At 40.7% G+C, this 25,372-nt stretch overlaps 1 protein-coding gene across 4 annotated transcripts in view; it reads left to right on the forward strand.

Annotated features, from left to right (window-relative positions):
• The window catches only part of CPEB4 (cytoplasmic polyadenylation element binding protein 4), a 51,237-nt gene that overhangs the window by 16,094 nt on the left and 9,771 nt on the right, over nucleotides 1–25,372 (forward strand). For 2 of the 4 annotated variants that reach the window (XM_081134545.1, XM_081134544.1), the window contains exon 3: nucleotides 17,045–17,095. The exons of the other annotated variants lie outside the window; for them this stretch is intronic. In XM_081134545.1, the coding sequence (XP_080990671.1) occupies nucleotides 17,045–17,095 (51 nt within the window). The remainder of the gene's footprint in view (nucleotides 1–17,044; nucleotides 17,096–25,372) is intronic. 4 annotated transcript variants of the gene reach the window in all.

Raw genomic sequence — 25,372 nt, forward strand, 5'->3', positions numbered from 1 at the left:
TTTAAAATTTGTACTATCTATATAATCTGATTGACAATACGGCACATATTTTGGATTCATATGTTGTATCTAGTCAGGTCCATCAATTTTATGCATGTTGGACTTTTTGTTAAATATTTGATAGCCACCAACTGTAGGCCCATCATAATATTGATTAAGAGAACTACCAGAGTGCTCATTGCCTAGGGTGGGCAGTTAACTGGAAGGACGTGAGCCATACACTTCATATTTTTATATCTTAGCCCTCATGTCCGTACCCCCATAACAGGGACTGTACACTAAGAAGAGATCAGATGTGGATAGATTTTTAGCCTAGTTTCACATTTTTAGAAATGGCCAACAGTTTCAAAGTTAAAATGATGTTTTGTTCTTGAAATATTTCCCATGTATTAAGAAAAAATAGTGCTATTCCTGCTTGGATTCTAGTCTCAACTCTATTGCTAACTGTCTCTGCTCTCTTCAGTAAGACATTTGAGTTTGAGTGGGCCTCAGTTTCACCTTCATAACAAGGGATTTTGAGTCACCCTTACAGTAAGGACTTTATAATGGGCGCTCTAAGAACAACATGCAGACGCCTGGGCATGTCCCATGGGTGGGCGGGGCTTGGCATTATTACTTAATGTCCCAGTTGGTGCTCACATGCAGCCAGGGTTGAGAATGACCAGAATAGGTGTTTCTAAGGGCCCTTCCGGCTCGGATTTTGTGAAAACTACCCCACAAAAGAAAATATTTTACTTGAAAGCCTTTTTAAGAAATGTTAGGTTGTTTGGCATGTTTGTTCACCCCACTTAAGTTGCTCGTTTGTTCATTGGTCTGTTCATTCACACCTCGCTCACACTCGCTCACACACTTGCTTAGTGTTTACGAGCCTGCTTTGTGTCTGACGCAGATCACACTGACCAGGCCACAGGTGGCAAGGTGGCCTGTTATGTCAAGTGGTGACCAGCCTGGCCCAGTTTCAAAAAATTTTTTGTTTGGCTTATCATATTATGGATGCAGTTAAAGTATTTTCCAACAAGTGAATAATGGTAATTTTTTTAATGAGGAAAGCTTTTTGTAGTCTGGAGAGATGAAAAATAGTATGTGAAAAAATATGCATCCATCTGATGAGGTAACTTTGAAATAAGATCATTTTGAAGGTCTTCGCTGATGTCCTTGTGGCATTCTGCTGGGTGACTAACCGAGCACGCTGTTTCTGGAAAGATGGTTTCTCACGCAGAACTGGCTTCGTTCTGGCCACTTCTTAGCGCACTGATTTTGAGTAGTCCTTCAGCCTCTTTCACTTTTCTGCTCATTTTCCCATCAGAAAAATGTGCAGAGTCTAAGGTTCTTTCTAGACCAGAGCAACTGCACACTCTTAAAAAGTAGCTAAAGGAGAAATCTGAATGAGGTCTGTGGGTTGTACCAGTGTCAGTTCCCTGTTTTGTACTCTAGGCAAGTAAGATGTCACCTTTAAGCCACACTGGATAAGGGTTCATGGGATCTCTGTGTTCTGCTTTTTGCAACTTGGTGCAAATCTGTAATTATTTCCAAATTAAAAATATAGAACAGAGAAGTAGCTAAGAGACATTTGTCTATTCTTAATGCATCTGATTCCTTCAGCAACTTTCCTTTTTTTCATTTTCTTTTTTGTTTTTGGAGAGCGTCTTAGATACAGGGATAATAAATAATTAGAACTCATTTTCATGATAAGTGCCTATTCTTTTTTTACAGAAAACACAGTTTACAAACAACAAACAGCAGCAGTATTAAACAGTTTAATTTGATGCTCTAAGAAGCAAGCCTCTAACTAGTATTTAGGTTAGATAAAAGAGTTTGGGGGACATCTGTAATACCGTCAACAATAAATACATTTTTTTAAAAAAGAGTTTGCACGCATTTTAATAGGATTAACAGTAGCATTTTCTTAGTTTGTTAGACATAGCCAGGATCTCTCTCAGGTTTATTTCTTCTCTCTTATTGTTGGATTTTTGTGTAAAGTTCTGCCTTTAGTCTACCTTCCCTTTTTAATACCCTCTAACCAATTTTTACCTAAATTACGTTTCTGTCATCTTATTCTGTAGGAATAATCAAAAGTTAAGTTTGATGACAGAAAAAGTGAAATCTGATTGGCCTTGTCTGGGAACATAGAAGTTTTATAAAACTGTGATCTGTAAGAGGAAGTGTGGATGGAAACGGCCATTCTGCACCACAGTCTGTGAGGATTAAATAATGATGTGTCTATAAAATCTAGCATGCTGCCCGGTTCATAGAAGACACTCAATAAACAGTATTGATTATTACTGAGCATCTATTCAGTCTGTCCTCATGCTTATCAAATGAGAAAGCCAGTTTCAATTTAAGTTGAAGTGCCAAGGTGACTTACGTATATTAAATGAGCTTTGTGTATTGTTTCCTTCAGAGAGCCATAAAGAATTCACAGATGAGTTCATGTCCTGAAATGGCAGATTATAGTTATGCTTGACATATATATTTATTAACCAGGATCTGAACTTTATATCACTATAGTCTATCACCACCAAATGGAGTTTTGCTCTGGGGAAGACCATTTCTTGTCAAACTCTCTTATCAATTTGGGTACCTGTTGGGAAAGTATGTTTGCTTTGAATAGTGGTTCTGCTCGTTTTGTGAGATTTGGTTTAAAGGTGATAATAAAAGTTGAATATCTTTTAAAAAAATAACACATCATCCTTTTAAAATAATAATATAAAACCTGACCATCCATTTTGAAAATGAATAGGCTCTCCATGTGCTCTGCTTCCTTAGCAACAGGGAAAACAGAAAATGGGCATGAATTCCATGAAACTGGTGGAGAATGCTATGCCACTCAGAAAAAACTATAAAAATTCACTTAAAAGAATTAACTTGAGAATTGTTTTAAAAAGATTCTACCATGTGGAGGCAAATTTTATATTTGGGCTTATTTTATCTTAAAAATAATTCATAAAATATATTACAATTTATCCCATTTATTTTTATCTTTCATTTGTGATTCCTCATAGAAATTCGATTTGTGTGTATATATTTAAATAATAAAGCCTGAATTTTGTACAAGAACTACAAGTTGAATGAATTGGTATGACAATCTTATTTAAATTAAAAACGAACAAACAGAAAACTGAATTTGCCTTTTACTTTTGGGGAGAAAAAAATCTCCCTTAAGGTAGTGGGGTTTAAAATTTTTATTTTTGCCATCAACAGATGGCAAAATGCTTAATATGCCCAGGAACCTTCAAGCACGGTTTTTTGAGTTTCTTTATGTATGTGTTGTTGGTTGTAACTGGCTTGTTGAAAACCTTGTATCTATTTTTTAATGTTTTAATAAATATGCAAAAGGAGTGCCTAGCCTTCATTTCATAATTTACATTAGTATTTTTACAGTTTATTTAAAAATAGTTTTTCTGAGAATTTGAGGGCTCCTATCGCTTTCTCCATGTACAGAGGTTTAGCTCTGAGAGGAAAAGGGTCCTCCCTCTGCCTTATCTCCACGTCCTTGCTCTCATCAGCCTGAGTGTTATTTTTATCTGCGAAATTGTGGATTGCCTCCTCCATAACCAAAGCCGGTGGCAGTCCACGGTTCTCCTCCCCTGAGACGACTTCATTTTCTTTCCTGCACACCCAGTTTCATAGCTAAGAGCCCGAGCTACAGACCGAGTTTGGATTTGGATCTCCCAGCTGGCAGCTTGCGCATTGCTGCAGTATTATTGGCCTTAGCAAGTGCTTTCTTCACCGGGACAGGAGAATCTTTTACTGTGGTTGATGTTCAGATGATTATTGAGGAATATTGTATCTTGCTGTTGTTTGTATTTTTTCTCGCCTGTGAAATTGGTACTTATTGTTTAGAAATGGAGCAGCGTGAACTAGATTAAAACCACATGTGAGCACATCTGTTTTCAGCCTTCTGAAAAATAGGCTGGACACAGCGAAATAAAGCCTCATGAAGCAGTGTTGCGTCCAGTGCATATTCAGAGGAGAGACCTCTGAAAGCCGAGGAGCTTTTTTCTCTTTCCTGGGTGTGACAGGAATAAAGGAACACAGACCAACCACAAGTGGTCGTTTGGGGACTGGGAACAGATGAGACAGCACTGGAATCAGGACAAAAAATAGCGCTTGAAAATGATCATATGTTAGATGGAGTAGACCCATCACTCTTTCATAGTAGTGGTCGAGTATTTTGTATCCTATATATGAAACAAGTTCAGATACAATTTGCTTCATTTCACTAGAGCCAAATGAGACAGCAGAATTATTGGCGGAACAAAGGCAGTCTGTACGCTGTCAAAACCTCACAATTGTTCTTCAGGTATTAATTAAGTCAGGAGTCAGAATATCATCTTATTTCCCCCCAGCAGATTGTGAAATTGGTGTCTCTTTCTTTGCATATTGTTACAGAATATCTTGCTTTCAATTTTTGGAAGGAGGAGCTCAGCACATCCACCCCAACCTCTCTGTCAGACATGTTAAATCCCTAAGCTGAATGTAAGTGATAGTGACCGCATTCAGAAATGCAGTTGGTTAAAGCTCCAGTCATTCACACCTCGCATCCCCAGGGCGCCCAAGAGACCTGGCTTGCATACAGTAAGCAGTGGGAGCGTGTTACCCACTTAGCCAGCGCCGCCTCACTTGCTCCATGCGTTCATTTAATAAGAATCCAGGAGCTGGATCTACTTCAAATATGCTATGTATTCAGTTCCCGAGCGCCCAGGGTATTGTGACCTTGCATTTAAAAACCCTTTTGGTATTTTTTTCTTTCTTTTTTTCCACATTAAATTTGGGGGCCCTTCCCCCCTATTTTTCACTGTTGTGGGTTTGAAACAAATGCATAAGTGAGTGGGCAAGTGAGGATCCATCTGTGCCTCTTTTCTTTGTTGCTAAGCAAAAGAATTTATAATAATCTCTCTAGAAGAAAATCATGAAACTCAGTTGAAAGTTTCATACACAAAGCCTGTTGTACTAATTTTATATAAGTTTTTTTTTGTCATTGTAAGAGAGTGACTGTTGGGATAATTATTTAAATTCTGTATCTTTACAGTAGGGGGAATGAAATTAGTGCTACTTAAAAAGAACACCATAAATAATAACCAGGAAACCTTACATTTTCCTTTGATATACAATTCTCCTAATATTCCTATGTCCCAGACTGCATTCATGTGGCTCTGTGTTGGAGAACAGATGTCGCACACTGATACAGACGTTTTAGAAGAGATAGTGCATACAGGCTTATGTAGACTGAGATAGCTCCAGAACCCTGCTGTGAGAGTTGCTGAAAATCGGACTAACTTTTTTATCATTGAGTTATAAAGTTGAATTTCAGAATAAATAAAATTTTCTAAAGGAGAAGCTCTTTCTAAAATAAGTCCTGTTGCTACAATAGAAAAATGATTTATTTCAAGTGGTGGTGGTGGGTATAATTTCTTACAGTATTTAACCTATTTCCAGTTATATCAGTTTGCCTGTGGTGATTTGAGAAAAGACTACTGTGCACTATGCACCCCAGTTGCCAGCACCTTTCCAAGGTTGAGATCCTTTTCCTATAAGGATTAGGGAAGTTGACTAGAGCCTGACAACCTGCCGGAAAGGAGAAATGGATAATGCACATCTGCTCATTTGCTTGGATTCATAATCAAATATCTTCTTCCAAGTAAATTACCATCACTTGGTGTCGGATGGCTTCTGGCAAATTGGGCGGTCTTCAAATATTAGTGCCTTGAAGCCCCAGGGTCAGCCAGGCAGCTGGGGAGGAGCCTTCCTGCCCTCCCCTGTTCTTTATTGCTGGGTTTGGATGCGACCAAGTGGTTCAAAGCAGTACGGCAGGGGAGCCCTTGAGATCTCTGGGGAGTAGAAAATTGGCCTACTTCCAGAAGCCTCTTAAGGAGCAGTGTGGGGCGCACAGCAAAGACGACAATTTAAACTCGGCTACAATGAACCTTGTGTGTGGCTGTTCAAAAAGGCCGTGGCCTCCTCTCCTGCTGCATCCTCCCTGTCTTGACCGCTGAAATGGAACAGTCCTACACAGTCTCTCTTTTGCTGGGCCGAGTTGTGCCATAGGATGGGACCTGGCTTCTGTGTTGAGGTAACTTCCTTTGTGAGTGAGAAGAGGGCAGGTAGCGGGGCATTTGTCTTTGTATTGCTGGGCAGTGTGCGTTCTGAATTTTGCACTTTTGTCTCCTTTCTGGTTACTGTTGATCAGGACTTGTTAGGCTCCTCATAGCGCTGTATGGGCAGAGTGTACAAACGTGTGGATTCTGACCAGTGTGACTACTTGTTCAGATTGGGCGTTGGGGTTGGTTGGTTGGTTTTTGTTTTGTTTTTAAGGGGAAGAGAGGAGAAGGTGATGTTTGTGAGCACCGGTGTGCTCATAGCATTGGACTGAAGTCTTCCTTACTGTGTGACCTCTGACCTGAAACCTACTCGGCTCATTCTCAGGCTCCCGTGCTGTCCAGATCCTCATGGGCCCAGCGTGTTTCCATAGTACGTCCTGGAGAGCAGCAAGTGGCGACCCTCTGCCCTCCGCACCTTGGTGATCGAATACTGACCCTGGTTCTGATTTGTTCTGAAAATTCTATCAGCACTTGTCACAAAGGGGGAATTTGTCTATGTCACCCATGATGTAGGTCCATAATTACCTAAGCAGCCCCCTATCTTAATCCTGAACATTGCACACATCTTTTGAGGCTGTGATAATTGAGTAGTAACCTTCAAACATTGTCCAGCTCTGATTTTACCTGGGTGAGAAGTGAGGGTAAAGGGGGAGGGGGAGAAGGTGACAGTGAACATTTGTGTTATTAGAAACCTTAAAGATCCTAAACATTTCTTTAAAAGATTCTCTTAACTCATTAACTTTATTATTTTTTTTTTACCATTGTATTAAGGTGAACACGTTTTATGGCTGTTGTAACTTTAATTTTGTTTGACACACATTCGGGGCTGTGATTGGTAAAGGAATGAACTACATGTGCAGTTGAGACTCAGAAAACAAGCAGCAATCAGGTAGCAAATTAAGTGCTATTCTGTAATGTTTTACATTTCACATTAAGTCTGTGTATAACTTAATAAGTATAGGTATTACCCTATGGACAGACAGTAATTGAGAAATCTGAGTGACATTTAAGTAGTAAGATTTTCCGACTTTGCCAGCAGTTTGTCAGAGTTAAATGGTAAGGACTTCTCTGCCATATAAAAAAGTGAAGGAGGTCCAGGACATTTGTAGAGACCCATTTTGTTCATGCTCCACGTCCGAATTAATAATAGTATATTGTGTACCTTTTGATAGTGTCACTATTTTTCTGTTTTAGCTTCTATGTTGTACAATTCTGTAGAGAGTTGACGGCTAATATCTACACAATGAAAGCCTTTTGATTCTGGAGTAATACAATAGGGAGTTGTCGTGAAGCTCTTAAGACTTTTCTTGATCCTGTATGCGATCCTTGAATGTGTCCTTTGCCGACTGGGGAGGGAGGGAGGCACTGCCCCCTGATTCATAGCCGTCATAAAAATATCCAAGATTCTCTTTGCTTTCAATTTAGCAACAGGAAGAACAGAACAGTTACACAGTTGTGCACAAAATTATTTCTTCCTGATATGCATGGAATCTGACCTGAATGTTGCATGCAGTTGATTCATTTGTCAGCTATACATGCCTGATTTGTGAATTTCACTGCTCACTGTTTTCCCCCTCGTGTGGCCACTGTCCTCGCTACCAGAGTTAAAAGAGGGAAAAGAGAGAAAACTCAGTGAATTTGTTGCTGTTCAGCAGTAAAAATTTGCAAAGGGAATACATTTTTAGCTGGTTTTAAACTAGTTACTACTTTCTGAATCAGATAGTGAGATTCCAGGCTGCCCCTGGCTTTCTTACTCTGACTGACTGACTGAATTGAGAGCCCCACACCACGCATGCCATGCTAAAAGCAAGGCTTTGTTTTTCCTCCAGTACCACCTGGTCAGTCCGTTAAGAACATCAGTGAAGCTCTGAAGGGAAAGCAGTCGCATAATCTCTGGAACGCAATTGGGCTGATGGTGGCTGCCATGCATCGGGAAAGAGAAGGAGGAATTAACCAGTTAGAGGACCCTTTTTAATTCTTGAGAAACCAAGTCAAGTGCAGATCTTAATTCAGAAGAATAGCCATGATTAAGTGAATGATAAGAACCTAAAAAAAAAAAAAAAATCTAATTTCTATCGGCTATAATATTTCAAATAATAAATGTCAGGCATGGTCAATTACATACAGATATTTAAGTCAGCCACGTGATCTCTTTATTGTGAATGGTTAGAAGCTGTTAGCTTATTGACAAACAGACTTTCCCAAATTGTAAGAAATGAAAAGAGCAGCATTAGGATTGTGTTTAAAGGGGCTCTGCCATTAGCAGTGCTGTGGCCTTAGGCCAGTCACTTCTCTCTGGATGCTGGTTTCCTCACCTGTAAACAGAGGGATTGCACTTCGTGGTCTTTAATTATCAGCAATTTTGTACAGTGTCTGGCACGCTGTTCCTAAGTGACAAAATGGAAGGTTTTGAGAATTTAATGCCTGAACGTAGCATGTGGACTTCACATGGGTCCAGGGGTGGCAGTATTTAATACTGAGTAGCTTGTAGAGGGATCTAACCATGAATTGAATATAGCCGGCCGAGGGAAGGCTTCGCTCTAGACTGCATCTCTTCTTTTTGAGCTAGGCCTGGATATATTACTATGTTTAGGAAGTGGTTGTTACACTTGACCACATGCAGTGTTTCTGTTCTTGTTTGTGGGTCACGGGCCTTTTCAGCCATGGGAATGATCTGCTGGGACTGCAAGCCCGCCAGGACCAGGCACTCCAGTTGGATGATAGGTGTCTTTTGCGTGTGCATGATTACCTTCCAAAGCATGTGGCTGCTGGTGTCACGAGTTAAAATACATGTAGAGGTGTTGCCAGAGTCGTAGCAGCCTTGTACCATTAAGGTGGTGTTGCTTGGCAATACTCAGGGGAGTGGGGGGGGGCTTCAGCCATGGTGGGGAGCCTCAGAAACATCTGCCCAAAGTGGGTCTTAATCATTATACAAGGTTATGAAGCTGCTCCAGAGAGCTTCCCTCACTGTCAGCTTCAGCCTGCTACCATTAGACTAGCCGACAGGAGCAGAGCAGAAAACGGGGTTCAGTAGAGGAAATGGTGAGGAGGACAGGGAGGAGTGAGGGGTCATTCCCCTACCCTAGGTGATTATCTCCACCAGATAGCACTTTGGAACTTTGTCTCTGACACCCTTTTGCCCTTTGAGGCAAGGCTAAGAGAGTGGATTCTTCAGGCAACGTTGGGCACGATGCCAGGGGCAGGGGAGCCGCATGACAAGAGGAGTGCCTCTGGAGTTGGGTAACGTGGCAGCCCTCGTTAGGAGGGGGAGCCAGCCTTCTCTAAGCCACATGGTTTGTGGAAGCATCTTACATCCTAGCTTCTGCTTGAGTTCCAATCCCACAGACATTTGTGTTACTCCATGTACCAGGTAGCAGATTAAAGGACACACTTGGCGCTGGTGGACATTTCTCTCTTGTTGAGGCAGATATTCTGTACAGGAAGCAGTTCCAAGTGAAAGGACACCCACTTCTGATTTTTATTCTGTGCCTCTTCTGAGAATTATCTCTAACTTAAAGCTTTCCAAGAACCTTTTCTGTGAGTTCTGTGATCTCCATTTTACAGTCGAAGAAGTTGAAGTTCAGAGAGATACAACAGCTTCTGTAGAGTCGATCGACTAGCTGGTACCTAGAGGGTCAAGATAGGAACACACAGCCTCTGGCTCCTGGTCAGTAGCTTAGGTATTGATGGTGTAGCACTTAAGAGGGGAAAAAACAAAAACTTAACCCTTTTTGTCTCAGTATGCTTTAGACAGAGAGTAGGCACCAAAGTTTCTTAATTTCTCTTTAGGAGACTGGGTACAGAGTTTTAGAGCTGTGTTTGACTGTAAACTCCTGTAAAAGGCTCAGATCACATGCCCACTGGTTTCTTCCAGACTGGCCTTATTGGGGGCGGAGGTTGGAATAGAGTCTCGGGGGAAGCTTTTCCAGGCTGGCATGTTCTTTCCCTGGTCCTGATTCACCAGGTCTGTCATGAGACCTGAGCATGTGTGCTCCCCAAGTGATTCAGATGCGCTGCGCTCCCCCCTCCCCACCCTCCTGCCCTGCACTTGGAATATGTGTAAGTATAAAGCTGCGGGAGGCTGTTCCTCCACCCAGCCCGCCAAGCATCTGCTCTGTGCCAAGCACTATTTTAGTCTGTTGGTGTATATCAGGGAATGAAAAACAAAGACTCCTGCCTCACAGCAGCTTATCCTACAAATAGTTAGCAGATACCTTTCAATGCGTGTTGATTATTTAGCTTTGAAGGCTAATAAATAAAATAAGAGGAAGACTCGGTGCCTTGAGTACCAACAGGAGAAAGTAGGAACCGGGCCTTCTGAGAAATAACTGAAGGCAAAATTAGATGTGTATGAAATTCAAGCACCTTCTTCACTGAGCTGCCATAAAGTCATCGGGATGCATATTAATGAAGTGATTAGAGTTGATGATAGGTGTGAATGTACAAAGCCAGTTAGTGACTTTGCAGGTTGCCTTTTGGGGTTGGTTCTTCAGTAGGCAGTTTTAAGAGTGGCTCATCTCTCTACAGTTCTGTCACTTGCAAACACCTTAGCCTGTGGCCTCCAGGGATTTCCTGTTTGTTTTGGTGTTTTATTTAAGCTCATGCCGGCACAGAGAGCCATCTCTCAAAACCATTTTCTCTGGGGCGACTCACACTTCTTGATGCTCTTTCACTGGTTCTTCTAAAACATGGCCGTGGAACACATGCTGCTCTGAATCAGCCTATTGGCAAGGCAGGAGAATTTCAATTTACTGCCTTAGCTTTTTTAAAAAAAAAAAAAAAAATATATATATATATATATATATATATATATATTTATATTGATTTCAGAGAGAAGAAGGAAGACAGGGATAGAAACATCAATGATGAGAGAGTGATTGGGCTGCCTCTCGCACGCCCCCCTACTGGGGATCGAGCCCGCAACCGGGGCATGTACCCTGACAAGGAATTGAACCTCGATCTCCTGCATCCTATGTTGATGCTCAACCGCAGAGTCACACTGGCTGGGCCTGCCTTCGCTTTTTTCCCCCCTAAATTACTTAAAGCTTTTCTACTACTACCTGTTGGTCTGTTTTTCCACATTTCCCCCTATTATATTATCCTTAAAAAAAATCAAACTGGCTTTGGCTGATTTAGTTTGGATAAAAGTGATGCCTAGTTTTTTAAAGCTAAAAAAATTGCCATTAATCACTGGTATCATAACATCCTCTTAAGGCAAGTTATCTTGTTGCTCTGTCCTCTAAATGTAGCATCCAGAGTCAGAGTCCTCTGGTGGGGATAAAAATAGCCTTCCTGCTCGCTGGTTTGTTATTAGGCTTACTGGCAGGAGGAAATCTTTTGAATTCCTTAATTAGGTCAGCTCTTTGCTGCTGTCTCTCTAGACATTCCCTTCTGCCTGAAATTCTGAGGTGCTTTTAGATCTCATACCTCTGCACCTGCCCTGAGTTAGAGTCAAAGCGGTCCTTTTATTGGAAACCCAGGATCTGTAGAAACCCATCCCACTGACTTTACTTATCTTACAGATAAATGCTCTTTTCTTTTACCACAATCACAATCTGTGCTTCAACTCTCGTATCTCAATTGAAAAATGAAACGTGAGCTTTGCTACAAGAGGAAGATCCTTCCAGAGTTTATTAAAAGGAAACATTTTAAGTTAAATGTTTGAAGTTTTCAGTTTTAAAAACCCTTCTGCTTTGCCATTTTGCTGCTGTAAAAGTAACAAGTTAGGGTTTTTCCTCTTCTCTCCCCCAGGAAAGAATTAGAGTCCTGCTATAACCAGAACACTATAGCAAATGCTCATTTCTCTGAAGCTGAAACTCCCCCAGATGGCCGCTCCCCCTCCAGGGTTCCAGTTTGGGTCTTATGTGGCTAAAAGGCATCCTTTCTCTCTCTGTCTCTCACAAGTGGAAAATTGGTGGTTATCTCTGGCTTATAGTTGGGGAGGGGAAAGGAATTATTAATTGAGCACCATACTGGGGATTTTTCTGGGCATTCTGCAAAAATTGTCTCATCAATTTCTCCCAACATCCTTGTGAGATAAATGGAAATTTCCCTATTTTACTGAGGTTCAAAAAAACTGAGTAATGTGACTGAGGTCACAAGATAGAATTGGTCAGACTCTCTACCCTGTTCACTGCATGTTCTGTGGCAGAGGGACCACCCATTGCTGCTTTGCTTCATTCATTCATTCATTCATTCATTCATTCATTCATTCAGCAGCTATTATTGAGCACCTTTATATGCTCCAGGCTCTGGGATGTAAGAGCCCTGAATCTGCCCTTAAAGATCTTGTTGCCCGAGGAAGAGATAGTTTAGAAATAGATCATTTAAATACAGTGTCATAAGTGTCAGGGGTGTTTTAAGGAGCACATGGGTTATTTGAGCCAGAGAGCTGGCGGCTTGCCGTAGGAAAACTAACCATAGGAGGTGAGGCCTAAGAGAGACGCTACCTGGGGAGAGATTGGGGGTTTGAGTGGTGAGCTATTGGGGCAGAGAGGGAGGAGGGCATTCTAGACTAGACAGAGGGAGGAACTCGGACATAAACGTTGAAGGGCCAGTGGTCTGAAGGTCTGAAGTGCCTAATGTGGGAAGGAAATGGCAGTGTGGAGAGATGAACCGGAGAGATATGCAGGGGACTTCAGTATTCTTATAAGCCCTGGCTTTTAAACTGAAAGCCAGTTCTGTCCTGGAGAGGGGTCTTGTTTGGCCTAAACTCTCTGTGTGTGTTTATCAATTTAAATGGCTCTTGGGGGGGGGGGCAGGGGGAAGCCTCTCTAGTTGATGCCAGTCCCCTTCGTGATACTGCATGCTGATGTCTTCTGGGAGTTGGTCGCATCACAGATAGGTCAGGAGGGAGAATAAGAGTACAGGTTTTGATTTGGGGAGTTACTTTGAGGTCAATAGAATCAGTTATTAAAAATAGTTATCTTTATGTCATTCAGTAGAACATATCGAATACATTTTTGTTAGTGCATATTGATATGTTTTCTGCACTTGTATAAGCATAAAGTTGGTATTCCAGAACTGAATTCATTACACATTTCTTGAGCCTTGCTACGCATCCTCTAGGTCCCCACAGCGCCACCTTGCTACAATTCTCTGGCAGTGTTGGTAAAATAGATGTGGGAAGGCAGGTGGGCACCTCCTTTAAAAAATTATTTAACGCAGTCTGGCTTTGGCATACTTAGCATGAACTAAATAAAATTAGCAGGAGCAAGGTAATAGGAGCACTTCTAATTAGCAACAACAAATGCATGTGAATGTAAAAATCATGTGTGCCCTGTGTTCGTAAATCTTAGATCTACCTTAGAAATGGGTCTAAGCCCACACTTATCCTTCCCCTGTTAGAAATTTGTAATGAGCTTCACTAAAGACCCCTCCCTTTTCTTTGGAGTATCTACATTTTTACTGTGTGAGTCAATTAAAACATTAACTTAGAATTTCACAGAACTTGTCGCTTTCGAGGACTGCATGGCTATCTGTATGTATTTTGGACAGCCTGGTAGCTGTCCCCCATTGTCATTCCTTGGCCTCACCATGTCACCAGCAATGCTGGCATGACTCTGAAAAAGAGAAGGTCACAGCAAGAGATCTGATAGCTCTGCAGAGCATCTGATATTTTTGCTGTTTGCCTATTTGAAAGGGCAGCCTTTACTGTATCATTTCCTGCTCATCAGGAGCAATAACATCTGTGCTGCTGTTTAGAAAATAACTTTTATCTATTTTTGAAGTAATACATACATATACTGCTAATATATTAATTTTCTTCTAGTCTTTTCTCCTTTCATCTCACTGAGTAGGTTACTTTAGTTAGTGTCTTAAAAGAACATGACTAGCATGTACTGTTCTTTTGAGCACCTCCCCGGCCCCAGCAATCCTTAGTCAGTCTGGTTGGTAAATATTGGTTCTCTCCCAACTTGCAAATGCCTAGCATAGAAGTGCCTAGTTGGAGTGTGGCTCTTTTCAAGGCTGTAGAATTTGGTAGCGTGGTTCCCCAGAGTCACACTGTATCAGTTGCCTATATTTGGCTAGGTTGAGTCATGTCACCAAATATAGCCTGTGCCTTCTGCGTGATGTATGCCAGGCTCCAGATGCCACAGCTGGGCTCCAGAGACGGACTTTTCTGTCAGTGCATCTAAGATTGGGACTGCTGATCAGGCAGTATTTCTTTCTATTTGTAACACAATCAATACCAAGAGGATTCAGAGATTGAATTTTCTTTACCAAATACGTCCTCTTGCCTGAAGTCCTAATGCCCTCCCTCTCCCTTGAGGAATTCAATTCTAAATGCGCCGAAACCTGGGTTATGTTTATAGATAGGATGCGTTATCAAAAAGCCAACGGGACAGAAACCACAACCCTGGGTTCTGTGTGTATTTAGATACAGCAGGTGTTTTTATTTTCCTTCGCTTATCCAGTGAGATGCTCGTGTCCTGAGTTCAGGGGAAGGAATTCACTTAGTGCTTCCCTGGTGCCAGACAGGAAACTCAAGGTACTAGTTAAACAAAGCAAAGCTCTAGTTCCTAAAGGGGTTATTATGTAAGAGAGATAAGCAAGTTTGCCAGTAGCTGAAATAATTACCTAAGAAGGTTGGCTGGTGCAGTGTAGCCAGAAATAAAATTTGGCGAGCTGGTCTGAAAGGGGGGTTTCCTTTTGGGGAATGGCGCCCTTACAAAGGTGAATCTGAAAGAAAAAAGATTTGAGAAATAGCCTCCAGATGAAGGAGGAGATTGTGGGCAGTGTAGCCGTGGAATAGAAGATACAGAAGTGCCCGTGGGGATGGGCGTCCACTGAGCAGAGAGGCTGTTAGAGCAGAAGGGAAAGGAGTGGGGCCTGTGGAGGGCTCGTGGAAGGAAGTCCCGCCGCACTTCCAGAGAGCAAGTGCGAGGCGTTATCCTGATGGACGTCATGAATGCATGGCTCCACATGCTTTAATCATGGGAAGAATTTGCAGAAGAGAGGGCAGACAGGTTAGGGAAGCATTAAGAAAGTTGGGGGGGAAAAAAGATGTGTTGTTTTCTTTTTAAATGTCACTGCTTCTATTTTAAAATTGAAGTAGAAAGCATTTCGCATTACTGATGTTTAACAAAACATCCGAGATGTATTTGCTATTCAGAGGTCAAAATTGACTCCAACCTGACCAGACTCGTAAGACCAGGTCAAAAATTAAAAACAAGTATCACCTTTCAGAGGTAAATTGTGGACCTTGCCAGCGATTCTTCAGAGCCCCATTGTGTTTGCTGAAGGCTAGAATGGCTGTATTCAGATGTCTGAAGAGCAGAAAGACTTCAAAGGTCACCTACCTGGGGGTGAGGCTCGGCTCTCCCTGGAAGGTTCGCTGTGAGGCAGACACAGAACTGAGTGAAGGGGCACTTTTGTGCCCGTCAAGCTGAAACAGTCTCTCCCTCTCCTGAAAAGTCACCCAGAGGTGACTTTCTGAGGAGGCAGAGCTTGATTTCTTAAACTGGGCCAGCCTGTTGGTCGTTGGTCTTCACTCTCACCCTTGCTGGCCCTCGCTTGGCATCCAGGAGAGCTTTAGAGCTCATGCGGGAAGGCCAGGCCCGGACTTCAGCTGGAATGTGGCATTCCAGCTATTCAGATACCCCAGAATCGCCTTTGAAGTAGCAGACTGTTTCCTCTTCACTTCAGCTAATGCAGTCACACAACTTTGATTCTGCATTGACTTACATCATCTTTCTACCAGTGTTTTATGAAAAATAAGAATGCTGTGTGTGATGGCTCTGTGAGTTCATCACCGGTGGGTTTTAGTTGTAAAATGTATGCTGTGCTCCCTTGCAGAAGGTCAGCTGCTACCTCGAGATAAGTGGTTCAGAAACAGCGCTCGCCCCTCCCAAGCTTTGACAGTTCAGGGTCATGCTCCTGTTCCAGCATCTCAAGTCTGCGCCTTTAAAAAGCACACTTGTGACAATTCAGATGACCCAGGCTTATAGTTCAAGCAGTTTAGCCCATTCACTAGATGAGCAAGACTTTGCTGAGGGCTCGCCACCATTTTTATGAAGGTGGGCGCAGTGGGCACATGGAATATGGAGACTTTAAAGTGTTGCCGTAATGATTTCTGTAACTTGTAGCGTAGAATTAGGTACATGGTGTGCAGTCAGTGAGGATTTGTGGTCTGGATGCCTCAACTTACATGTAGAAATTCTTCCCAAACAAATATAATTCCTTATAAACGAAGAAACCATTTCTAGTGCCATTTCCCCCACCCCCTTTATTTGCTGTAACCAATTTAGAAGTTGGCGCATCCTCCAAAAGTTTTAGTACCTTCACAGATTCTTTTTGGATGGGCATCATGGATGCCCATTTTAGGTTCAAAACAAATTCAAGTGAAACTAAGCCAGCATTTTTTGAGTGCCTGCTGTGCTCTGGGCGTTGTGCTGTATGCTTTGATATTTCCTGTCACATGTAAATACAATGATATGTTTTTCTTTATCTTTTGTCTGATTCTCCAAAATTCGAGTTTAAACCCATTATCATGTCTGTACATGTAGGCATAAGCCTGGCACTTTTGTTCTGAATCATAGAAAAATACTACTGCTAGTTACAGGTTTCTAAAAAGCAACAAATATCTGTACATTTGAAAATTTTTTCACAGAAATGGGGCAAAAAATGGGAAGCTTGTTATTCTGAATTGGTATTAGAACATAATGGTATGAAGAAATCAGTGTGGATAGGGGTTTAGAAATGAGAATGACTGGCAGGAGGGCTGTTTTACCTCCTGGTTTCAGACTTGCCCACTTTGAATGTTTGTGAACATGCTGATTGATATGTCTGCCGACTCACTGGTTGTTAGCACAACAGTTTTATCTCAAATATAGCTTTTAAAATACATTACCTATTAGAACGAGTAACTCAGTTTTGTTATTGAATACGCTTAAACCATCCATGAAAAACGAAATTTAGTAACGGCCTTCTTTTACCTTCAGGTCGTCTAAACTATTCATATCCAGGATCCGATAGCTCTCTGCTTATTAATGGTAAGTGATCATGGATTTACCCTAGTGGAGCTCACAGACTGAAACGCGTTAGCGTAGGTGAGCAGATACAGTAGTTAAGCTCCAACAAGTGAGGAAATGGCATTGGTTTGTTCTCTGATGACAAATGAACGTTGTAGGAATCTCTCAGGTATTTTATGAATAATTACTTTTCCTCCAAATTGTGGCAATTTAAACTTTGAGAGCCAACCAATTCTGTCTTGAAATTGGTCACAGTGAGGATTACATAATGACATAAAAAGGATGGCTTAATCTAACTTTAGCTTCTGTAGAGTGACCTTTGAAATGTCAACATAAAAGCCATTTCCATGTGGCTGGAGAAATGTTCCAGGGTAATCAGAGATCTGAAACCAGGAAAAGCAGCCTGAGACCACAGGGGTTGACATTGCAAAGGACAAGGTCATTCACTGTTTGCTGTCTAATGAGAACAAGAAAAATGGAGTCTCATGGCCTGTGCAGTGTCTTTAATAGCCAAGTGGACTGTAATTCCAAATATCACCACTGTGCTATTGCGTTCTGTTTTTCTGAGCTTATGCTGAAGCAAACTGAATTTCCCAGGGAAGGAAGAGACACCTACCACAGAAGGACTAAAGAATCAAAAATGGTCTGTTGGGTAGTGCCATGGGTTAAAGCAATTGGGTGGAGTACAGAGGCCTGGTGTACTTTTCTACGCATTCACTGTTGAGTGGATTTCATTTACTATTGTGTGTTCATTTTGCCTTCCATTTGCCAAAACTCATTTTAAGTCCCACCACTTCTATGAAGTGTTCTTGACTAAATAGCTTTATTTTCATCATTCCAAAAAACAAAGCAAAACCAAAAACCAAACCAACACACACACACACACACACACACACACACACACACACACACCCCCTTCTACTCCTTGTCTACGGTCCCTTGTGAATGGGGAATTAAAAATTATCTTTACGACTGGACCTCTTTTTGGCTAGTGTTGAAAATCAGTGTTCTGTAGGACAGAGGGTTGTCACTCCAGGAAAAGTTAGGAGATTTGATTTATGAGAGTGGTTGTGGGCACATCAGATCCTCTGGAGACTCTTTGGTTTATAAAAACCTTACTTGTTCACCAGACTTTGGTCTTTTCATGCTACCGCTGCCAGAAATAAGGCCAAAATATAATATTTCACATAAATGTGTGTAGACTGAAAACGACACCCAGCAGTGACAGTGGCATCAGGATAAGGGGGTCATGTAAGGGTTGCCTTTGTAGCTCTTCCTGGGAGCACATTGCAGGGTCAGGGTGTGTGATGGAAATTGCAGTAAACCAGGTTTGAGATGCTGCCGTGCGATCTTAGACAAAGTGATCAATTCTTCTTGTCCCAAGCCTCATGAAGCCACCAAATTAAATAAGTTCCCTGGGTCCATCTTTGTTGAGGTGAGAGAAATAAACACACTCTAGTGGGTTTCCCTTAAAGCTAAATTCACTTGCTTAAAAAATCTATTATGAGATTGCCCACCCCCCCGAGATCATTTTTTGATGACCCTTACTTGGAAAAGAAAAAAGTAAAAGTAACCTTTCCCCCCAAATATTTATGTTTTGAAATTCTTCTGGTCCATAGACTCTAGAAGGGGACTAGATGTTCCTTACCATTGCATACGTGGAGATTGTATTTATGTGGTGCCCATCGCTTCAATGGAAAGATAGGGCGAGAAAGAAAACACGGAAAATAGAGTGCCGGCTCCTCAGCAAGACCGCAGAGTGTGAGGCTTCGACTGTCGGTCTCAGATCTAGTATCGTGCTCTAGGGCTGCAGCACTTGCTTTTGTCGGATTTGATCAAATGTTAGTTCCTAATAACCAACTAGGAGCAGATATCAATTTATGCATTTCTAATGGGAAGTAAAACTTCTGGGTAGACTAGATGCTGGAGTTGACTGATAGACTTATTTTTTCTTCATTAGCTAAGTAGATTATATCAGAAGATGGATTAAAAATTATGAAATATAACAAGTTGGAGGTGGAGGGGTGTTGAGCCAATTTCTTAGTCACCTTGATTTAGGCATAGGTATAGCCCACTCTCTTTAGTCAAATTTATGAAACATCTTCTATGGTGGATTGCTTCTCTAGACAGATTGATCTCATCATGTATTGATTTTTAGGAGCTTTGTTCCTACTTTAGCTCAGGTTTGGGGATCACCTATATTACAAGTCTGTTGTAATACATTAATTGTGCTTAAGAAGGTAAACTAAAAAAATCACAAATACTACCCATCTCATAGGATTGGAGTAAAGATTAATGCATGTAAATCATTTAGCGTAGTACTTGGCACATAATAAAATTAAAATAGAGTGTCATTTTTTTTTTTTTGGTTGGGGATGTTAATGTTAAAGGCTTATAAGGGGAAAACGCAACAGAAGGGATTAAGAAGAATGTGTAAAAATCGTCTGGCTGAACATGCTTGCTTTGTCTCTTATCAAGGGAGATGACCTAAGACTTACTGTATTCACCTTTAAAAGCAGTCCCTTCACATCTTAATTCCTTTTCAGTTTAAAACTGAGAATAAAAGCCTAATGGCATGCACTGTGTTCCTTTACATCCACTATTCAGTTTTAAGACTTTGAGAACTTTAAGGAGCTCCCTGTCCACCATAAGTAGTCTGGTCAGGCTTTGACCGCCTTTGCAAAGCTGATTACATGCGCCACCCTGCCTGTCCCAGCTGTAGCTTCCAGGCCCTTTTCTCCAAGACTCTTGAGTTGAAAGCCATTTCTTGTTTTGTTTGGATAAAACGGTTGAAGAGCTGTTTATTCTCTTTCTCGCATGAACATTTGAATGTCAACTGGGATAATTATTTAGGACTTGTTTTGAAATTTTCAAGCAATCTCAAAGCTTTTTGGAAAAATGTGGGGTTTACATCCTAAATAAATAAAAGCAAAACGAGCCAGAGTAGTGTAGGAGTTTCAGCAGTTTAGACCGGCGTGATGCTGGGGTTGGCATGTACAAAGATAAAGTGGCCTGCACGTGCCGTGGGTCCAGTTACTGTTGTTGGTTTTTTGTTTTGTTGTTGTTGTTTGTTTTTGAGTTTTTTTGCCATTCTCAATCATCAGTTTTCATTCTACGCAGTGACCTTTCTGTACCACTCATGTCTTTTGAAGATAGTGCCAGTGTAATTCAACAAATAATAATTGATAACTGTGCAAAGAATGCTGTAGTGCACATTCTAGGGAAGTATTCAATTTATTTCTGGGTTATTAGTTTTAGAGATTTTTTTGAGGGGGAATCCTTGAGTTCTAAATGTATAAAGACGAATAAGCTTTCTAGCTACTTTTTGGATACATGTTAGTTTGCTAGAGCTGCCCTAACAAGTACCACAGACTGGGGGGCTTGAATGGAAATTTCTTTCCAGTACCTGAGCCTGGAAGTCTGAGTCGATGTCTTCTGAGGCCTCTCTCCTTGGCTCGTGGAGAGCTGTCTTCTCTCTGTGTGTCTGCATGATCTTCCTCTGTGCATATCTGTGTCCTGATCTCATCTTATAAAGACACCAGTCATGTTGGAATAGGGCCCACCCCACCGGCCTCATTTAACCTTAATTATCTCTGTAAAGACCCTCTCTCCAAATAGTCACATTCCGAGGAATGGGGGGTTAGAACTTCAGCACAGGGATTTTGAGGAGTAGAAATAATTTATCTCATAACAGATGGCTTTTCCTACATAACAGGAAAAGATTTCCTAAATCTAATGTAATAGGGCTATAGTTAGAATATCCATTTTATAAAAGCAAGCCTAAAATCTACTCAGCTTCTCAGCTAAGTCAGAAAGGAGACAGATTAAATCATTCTTTTCCTTTGCCCAGTTTGAAGCTTCATTTTGCCTAAGAAAACTAGCACGCAGCCACCACCATGCCTGTAAAAGTGCATGTGTATTGTCCCTTTTTCTCCAGCCTCCATTCCACTGCTTTAGCCCTCGGGATTAGCTGCTTCAAAAATGAACCTTGGAGGGGAAAAAGTGAACCTTGCTGCAGGGAAAGTTCTAGAACAACAAAATACGTTAGGTTTTAACAGGCTCATGTATGGTTTTCCCCCCCTCTGTGGATATCTTGCACTTAGAAGCATCAACTAAAATATGTGCTTGTCTCAGAGCAGATTAGTAAGAGATCTTTTCAAGGTTAGCATAGAACACGGTCTCTTAATTAGAGTTCTGCGGAATGGAAGGAGGAAGATTGTGCACTCAAGGGTTGGGGTGGAGGGGAGAAATCTGTGAAAATGGAGGGTATAATTTACCGAGGAGAGATGTAGATTATAGTCACTGAAAATGTATATAATATGGTTCTAGTTGCTACAATTGGAGCATGTTGAAAGATTCCTTCATGAGAAAGATAATGGGAAATATATTGTAAACTCTAATGGTACTTTATAATTGTTAGCCTTAGAATATAATGAAAAGCTGAGAGAAATTGTTGAAGACTAACCTAAGAATACACACACACACACACACACACACACACACACACACACACTCACATATATACTAGTTTACTTTTGAGGAAGGGAAAAAATTATTATTTACTGAGCATTTGACTAACCATTATATACATCTATGGTATTGTTAACTCTCTCATGAGCTCTCCATTTTTATAAATGAGAGACAGGGTTTGGAATATGCAGAAACTAGAGTTATATTCTCCGCCCTTCTCTAAGATAGCTCTTTACAAATAGGAACATATAGCTCATCAAGATTCTATGAGGATTGTACCAATAAGCTAGAGTAAATGCAAGTCAGTGTGATACAGGAGATTCAAACTATTAAGCATAAATCTAAAATAATTTTGTGACAGTGGGCCCATTAAGTTAGGGGTTGATGTATAAAATCATTTAAAAATGATTTTTTGCATCTTCATTGAATTGTGTGCCCTGGTCTTTGAAATGGTTGTCTGCATTTTGGATCTACCATGTTTAGTCTTTTGTTAACTTACTAACTTCTGTTAGCTTCCAGCCTTTGATTTACTTTTTTTTTTTAACTGATTTGCTAATTTGACTAATTCCCCACATACTTTTTTTAGTCCTTCTGGAAAAATCAGTTATTTGATAGCATCTTTTCCTCTGAGCCCTCTCCCCTTGTTTTGCCAAAGAGCATTGCTCTCTGCCTTCTCAGCGTGGGGACCCAGAGGCAGATGGAGAGCCTGAGGTGGCCGAGTTGCTGAGTGGGACCAGCCTTCCACTGCCCACTGGACCCAGGAATAGTTGATCCCTCGTGGCCAGAAGTCCTGCTGTTTACAGAGTGACTGGATGCTCTTGTGGAGGAGAGGATGCTTTTTCTCAAATGGATCATTTGTGTTTGATATAAGTACCAAGTAGAAAACCAAAAAGGGTCCATTTATAAATATAGTAACAGTGTACACGATAGTAATACATTTAAATAGTACACACAGGCATAAAACAAGAAGTAAAACCCTTCTTCCTTCTCCCATCCCAGTTTCTCCCCACAAAGGCTCTTGTGGTTGTTTCTAGGGAAAAGATTCAAGTGTATTCCCACATCTGTTTATATTCTCTTTATTTTTGAATTTATACAATAAGAATCATACAATACACACTTAGGCACCTCATGCAAACTACATCTTAGCTTTAGTATCAGCACCCGAATATGTGCCATAATTTTTCAATGGCTACATACTATGTGTTTCTTCTTCCAAATGTATCACTATTGCAGATACTTCGTTTCTTTTTTGACTTTAACAAATGAGAAAAAGATACTTTTAAGAGATAAATATTTTCATTTTATAATGAAATAACATATTTTATATATTGTATATTTGTATATCATGATATATATGTAGTATATTGAAAAAAGACCTAAGTCTTTCTGTATCTTCTTTGTAAGTATAGCATCCCAAACTAGTGGAATATTTTACTAGAGGGAATTTAATAATGAATAGAGGACATTTTTAAGTAATCCTGTAAAGACATTTTGGAAATTAAGTATTTATTAATAGGTTTAATAACAACATGTGTCCAGAAGTTACAAAAACCTAGAGCCATAATTTTTCCAGCCCATTAGAATATTCTTGAATCATGTTAGTACTAAACATTAAATTATTGAGGACTTTATACATCAAAACTAAGAAATAAAAGTGAAAGTAGATAAATAAATAGTATTCATTTTAACCCTGATGGGGACTAGAAGATTTTTATTCAATAGCATGCATTTTTGAAATTTTTTAATAGTGTACTCTTTGGTAATTAAAGGAAAATTCTGAGCAGTGTATTTTAGCTGACTTAGACATTTTCCAAATGTGGATTTTTAAAACTTATTTAAAGTAATTTTTTTTACTTGCTACTTCCCTGAACGTTTGAGAAACATCAAAAATATGCAACACTTGATAATCATGAGATTGGAAATCTGTCTGACAAGACAGCTTCCTTGGGAAAGTGGTGAGGATCCATCTGTGTCACAAGTATTTCATCACGATGTGTTTGCACCAAGTATAACTTGGAATTGGTGAGGAAAAGGTGCTTCGTCTGTCTTACATCCACGAGATGACATCACACCATTGACCATTCTGCTAATACCTGGGTTCTGCTTGCATACGTGTGTTCACATTATAGAAATTTAATTGAACTGTACATTTGTGATTTGTGTACTTTCCTGTATATGTCTCATATGTCAAAATCTACATTAAAAATAATGTATAGTGTTAACAGCATTATAATAAGTGGAGCTCAAACATTTAAACATTCCCATTTTCTGTGCTCTAGAATCTCGTTTTATTGTTTTATTTTAATTTTTTTAATCCTTAAGTGAGGATATTTTTTCCATCACTTTTCAGAGAGAGTAGAAGGGGGCAGAGAGAAAGCGTGAGAGAGACACACACACACCAATTGGTTGCCTCCCACTCACAAGCTGACTGGGGCCCGGGATTGGGCCTGCAACATGCCCTTGGTCAGAATCGAACCCAGAACCCTACAGTCTGACGCTCTTAACCACTGAGTCAAACCAGCTACTGCTCATTGTTTTATTTTTTTGGAACTCATTTATATTAATTTCCCTAGTTGAATGAGCAGCTTTTATAATTATAAACATCGTATGCCTATAACTGATTTTCCCTTAATGTGGGAAAATGTTTCTAAATAGTTTTCAGGATTTAATATCAGAATTTAACCAGCTTAATTTTGTGGCACAAAATCAAAGTTTGGAAGTACACATTTGAAGACTTTGAGAGTATTTGAATTTGCTTTTGATCTGTGGCCTTCATTGTTCCTGAAACTATTTTTGAAATAATGGAAGCTATGAAGTTTTTAAGTTAATTTTGTAGCTTTTAAAAGCCTACTCTTTTCAAATTTGTTTTCTCAGAAATCCAGGCAACATCAGTCAACTTTTTAAGATGGACACAACCCAGAGTTTCAAATCATTCGTTTCCCCAAACTCCTGTGTCTTTGGAGCAGTTAACTGTAGGAATAGAATGTTCTTGAACAAGCATCTGCTTTGGTGGTGTCTGTCTTTTTAACCTCTGTCAGGTTGACTAAGTAAAAGAACACCTTTCCTTTCTCCAAACTTAAAATCTAGTAGAGGAAAACCTAACAGCTGATGGGGATTTTATGTTTAATTCATTTGCCCAAGTACTTTGGTGTGGTCCAGTGTTATCTAGCAATGGTAGAAATGTATTTTGCTGCAAGACGTAATTCCATTTCAGAAAAGACGCATGTGGTACCACTAAGTTCCACTCCTAACTCAGGTATCACCAAGCTGTGCTGGCTCCGCTTCCTCCTGGGTAAACCTCATCTCCAGCCCAGACCCCATTTGCTCCATCTGCTTCTGTTCTGGGCACCCTTCCCTGAGCATACGGCACCCTGTCTGCAGCATTGCCACCCTGCAGTGCCTTTCTCTGATTTTCTCTTAAGGTTCATCTCCAATGCCACACACCCCTTTCTCTGCCCCTTTCATTGAAACCGGTTGTTCCTCCACCTCTGTTCCCGTTGCACCTGTCACGCAGCTATGACAGCAAACGGGCCCGCTGCATTCTCGTTATTTACTCCCTGGCCGTGGAGTCAGGGCCGGGTATGCTTATCCATAGTGCCCTGCAAGGTGAGCACTCCAGAAGCATTCGTTGAATAGAACTGAGGTTTTTGCACAGGCTGGCCTTATAAATGCCAGTTTGTTTCGGGGAAGACATTTTCTCAAGAGTTTTCTGATTTAAAGTTTATGTTGCCTTTTCCTGAGTATTCAGGGAAATACATATACTTATATAAATTTATTTATATACTTCTCTTCTTGGCTGCAACCTGCTTGGCAATAAAATGCCAAAAA

Source organism: Miniopterus schreibersii, assembly GCF_964146895.1.
Source record: "Miniopterus schreibersii genome assembly, chromosome: 4".
Taxonomy (NCBI): Eukaryota; Metazoa; Chordata; class Mammalia; order Chiroptera; family Miniopteridae; genus Miniopterus; species Miniopterus schreibersii.